Below are 3990 nucleotides of genomic sequence, written 5' to 3'. Positions count from 1 at the left end.
TGGCTTATTGATTTTGCATCACAGATTTGTGAAAAGCCGAGGCTCTGGAGAATGTCTTGTGACTGTATACTGAAGGTTCACCTCTCTCCGACAGGATCTGGAAACCCTTCTGCGTTCTCTGCAATCCTTCATCCTGCTGGCGCTTGTTCTCCTCTTTCTTCAGCATTTCAGTCTTCTCCTGCTCCGAGGACACGACCAGCACCATGATCTTACTGTTGTTCTTCACGTTCTGTTCATCAAGCCTCTTTCCTTAAAGAGACACAGAGCATGTTACAGCATGCAGTAATTAATACAGCTATGAATAAAGGCTCTAATATAAACATCAAGTATTTACCTGGAGACAGTGTTTGTCCCATCAAAATCAGATTAAAGTGTTTGAATCCATACTCCTCACCGATCCTTTAAAGCAGAAGAAGTTTAAAATCAAACACAAAGGACTGAAAAATCATTTAAATGAGTGAATCGCATGATAAATGTATAGGAGACCATTTCTGCCACGGAATAAAAATAAAAAGCAAAAATAGAGTGTTAGACTTGAACAAAGAACGTTAAGACCTCCCAAAAAGTCAGTAGATAAACACAGAATTCTGACTTTGAGTTTATCTCACAATTCTGAGCTTATATCCTGCAATTTTACAATTTAATAATAAAAAAACAAAAAAGGGTAATTGCAATTTTTATCTTACAATTTTATAGCACAATTTTTCTCTGAATTCCGAGTTTGCATCTCAACATTCCCACCAGAGAATCAACATTTTAAAAGGTAATTGTGACTTTTTAATCACACAATTTCCAGTTTATATCTCAGAACTCAGACTTTTCTTCTGAGAATTGCAATTTTTTTAGAACTGCAAGAAAAAAGTCAGAATTGTGAGATATTAACTCGCAATCACTTATTTATTTTTTTATTTATTTATTGGATTTTTATTAAACGCTACAAAACCATACAGCACATATAAACCAACACATATACACTTACACACATTAACTCATTGGATAACTTTAACAATGTCTACCAGCAGCAAAAGGAATAGAGATCAAAGTGTTTGAAGTGTCTCTTCTTCAAGAGTGCATTCTGCATAACTGATTTAACTTATGTGACCTGTGCACTCCAAAGTCCATCCGAAGGCATATTACATAGCAGGCTGAATCATTTTGAACATTGACCACCATCACTGGTTGGTAATATCTGAGATCAAGGGTTTGGTACAGTATATATCCAGTGTATCTGACGGGTAAAATAATAGAAAAAATACATTCATACATACAAAAATAAATGTTAATGTTAATAAATAGGCGGTTAAGGGTAAACAGATACCTCAACTTATTAATTTATTCCTCTTCTTGGCTTAATAATTTACTTTTACTTATGGAACGCTAAAATGTCTCTTCTTTCGTGCTCCAAACGCTTCATAACATCCCTCACCAGATTCAGGTGTGTAGGTGCAGCTTTCTGTTTCCAGTTTAATAATAACAATCTTTGTGCTAGTAGACTGACAAATGAAACTATACTGAGCTCAGCAGTGTTTTAGCTATCTTAGAATCTAAACCCCCCCCAAAAAAACTAAATAAAGCCATCAATAAATCATAAATAATTAATATTCTTGATAATAACAGAACACACTTTTCACAGCAGGCGGTAGTTTCGAACAGCTCCAAAACATATGAGCTCCGCAGCGATCACACGAAGAGTCTACATCTGGAAATATCTAATGTTGCAATTATTTTTAATTTTTTTCTATTCCGTTGCAGAAACAGGCCTCCAAAGAAATGGGCTTCAGTCCAGCTTTAAACTTACAGTTTCTTCAGCTCTTGCGTGGTGATGTCCAGTTTGGTTTTTAAAAGAACTTTCCTTTTCTTAATCTTAAAGAAATAATAAAACAACAACAAATCAAGAGATGAATTAGTAAACAGTCCATGCAGAGGTGGACAAAATACAGATGCAGAGATACTGCTGGTCAAATATTACTCCATTACAAGCGAAAGTTGTAAAGACAGATTTTTACTTGTTGTTTTTAAAAGTACTTAAGTACCAAAAGTAAATTTCTTTTTTTTTTATGTCAACACACTGTTTTATTATTGTTGCATGTAATGCTTGCAACACCTCTGAAGCAACTTACAATACATTACGCCGACGGAATACACTCACTAGCTTCTAGCTTTTAGAATGTTAAAAACCTATAGAAACGAAAACTATAGAAACGTTTACACAATTTTGCAAAATCAGACAATATTGCGTCTAATACATACCACAATGTTAACTTCTTATTATTGAACTGCTGTAAATATATATCACATCTGCAAGTAGTTAGTGTTCACAAAATGCTGGGAAATCAGCTCACGTGATGACGTTTGTTTTAAAACGAAAAATCACAGACTTTCAAAACTGCTACATAGTAACGACTTTCTACTTCGAGGACCTTGACAGAAACGTAATGGAGTGAAAAGTACGATGTCTGTCTTTTAAATGCAGTGACGTTAAAATCATAAGTTTCCAGAAAAAAATAATACTCAAGTAAAGTGCAGATACTTAAAAAAGTGTACTTATTAAAGTCCCCATGAAATCAAAATTAAAGTTTTTTTAGGTGTTTAGTATCAGTATGCACACATAAGGCAGTGTGCTCCAAAACAGTGACAAAATTCGCATTTAGAAGATATAAGCATTCAAAGCTTGCAGTTCGTCACTTCCGACAAAACGGCTCAACGATTTTTTTTGACGTCACATCGTACTTCAGCGTCTCATCAAATTTTCTGTCCAATCAGATGCTCTCTAGAATCCGAAGCCCCGCCCCCTACACTATAAAATAGACGCTGAAGCCGCGGCTGAAATCGGTCACTTGTCCACAGAGTTAATATTTTCTGTGCAGTGAATAGCACGTAGTGCACTATATAGGGGACAGGGAACGACTCAAACAGTGTAAACATGCTTTCCATTGAGGAAGAAAAGAAGTCTGCTCCGGTCCAGAGACACGATAGCACGGAGCGGATCACATGCGCGAGTCGCCGCAGAACACACAATGTATCGGAGCTATCTGAATTCTACACAGAATGCTATATTTTATAGCAATATGGATGAGATTGTGGCTGGCATACTCTGCGGCTTTACGGAGCTCAACGGCTCTGAACGGCTCTAGCCTCAGCTGTGATATAAACCAACGCTATTGGCTATTTTAAAAAGGGGCGGGGCTGCTTGATATGTCCCGCCCCGTCTTCCTGTTTCAGTTACAATGACGTCAACACACAGAGAGTATCGCTGCGTGTTTCTAAGCATCTCAGGGGACCTTTAAGTACAGTACTCAAGTAAAAAAGTGCTTTGTTACTGTCCGTGTGACGTAAATGCATGTGAATGCATCAGTACCTCTGCTGTCCTGGGCAGGTGGAGCTCCAGCGAGGCCACAGCGGTCTCTTTAAACTGTTTATTCCCTTCATCTTTCCTGCTGGTGTCTGCTCTGATGCTCTCCAGAGTCGAGATCACCTCCTCTAATGTAAACTCAGTGGCTGACACGTATTTCTGAGCCAGCTCCTGAACACATGAAGTCAAATAAACACGTTAAAGCCCAGTGTTGGGAAGTAACTAGTTACATGTAACTAAATTCCATAATTCAGTTACAAAATAAGGTTACACTTTATTTTAAGGTGTCTTTGTTACAGTGTACGGTTACATTTAAGTAATATTAATTGTACTTACTATATGGTTAGGGTTTGGCCTATAGGGCGACTTGCATGTAATAATTTATTGTTATTATAATAGCAAGTACATGTAAACATGTGTAACAATGACACAACGTAAAATAAAGTGTTACTTAGAAAAGTTACTTAGAAAAAACTGTGTAATTAAATTACAGCTACTTATGAAAATATTAACGCTTACAAAGGGGGTAACATCTGATTGTTTTGTTCACACACACACACACACATATACATACACACACACTCACACTCACACTCACACACACACTCACACACACACACTCACACACACACACACAC

General features: G+C 37.0%; 1 protein-coding gene across 1 annotated transcript in view; it reads right to left on the bottom strand.

Annotated features, from left to right (window-relative positions):
• The window catches only part of nub1 (negative regulator of ubiquitin-like proteins 1), a 10941-nt gene that overhangs the window by 6297 nt on the left and 654 nt on the right, over positions 1-3990 (bottom strand). Inside the window, exons 2-5 of the mRNA XM_016236860.1 lie at positions 3359-3523; positions 1799-1863; positions 335-399; positions 82-249 (exon numbers count right to left, since the gene is read on the bottom strand). Coding sequence (XP_016092346.1) covers positions 82-249; positions 335-399; positions 1799-1863; positions 3359-3523 — 463 coding nt within the window. The remainder of the gene's footprint in view (positions 1-81; positions 250-334; positions 400-1798; positions 1864-3358; positions 3524-3990) is intronic.

The sequence above is a fragment of the Sinocyclocheilus grahami genome, unplaced genomic scaffold, assembly GCF_001515645.1.
Source record: "Sinocyclocheilus grahami isolate Dianchi unplaced genomic scaffold, SAMN03320097.WGS_v1.1 scaffold499.1, whole genome shotgun sequence".
NCBI lineage: Eukaryota > Metazoa > Chordata > Actinopteri > Cypriniformes > Cyprinidae > Sinocyclocheilus > Sinocyclocheilus grahami.
The sequence above is the reverse complement of the archived record's forward strand: the minus strand, read 5'-3'. Positions and strand labels throughout refer to the sequence as shown.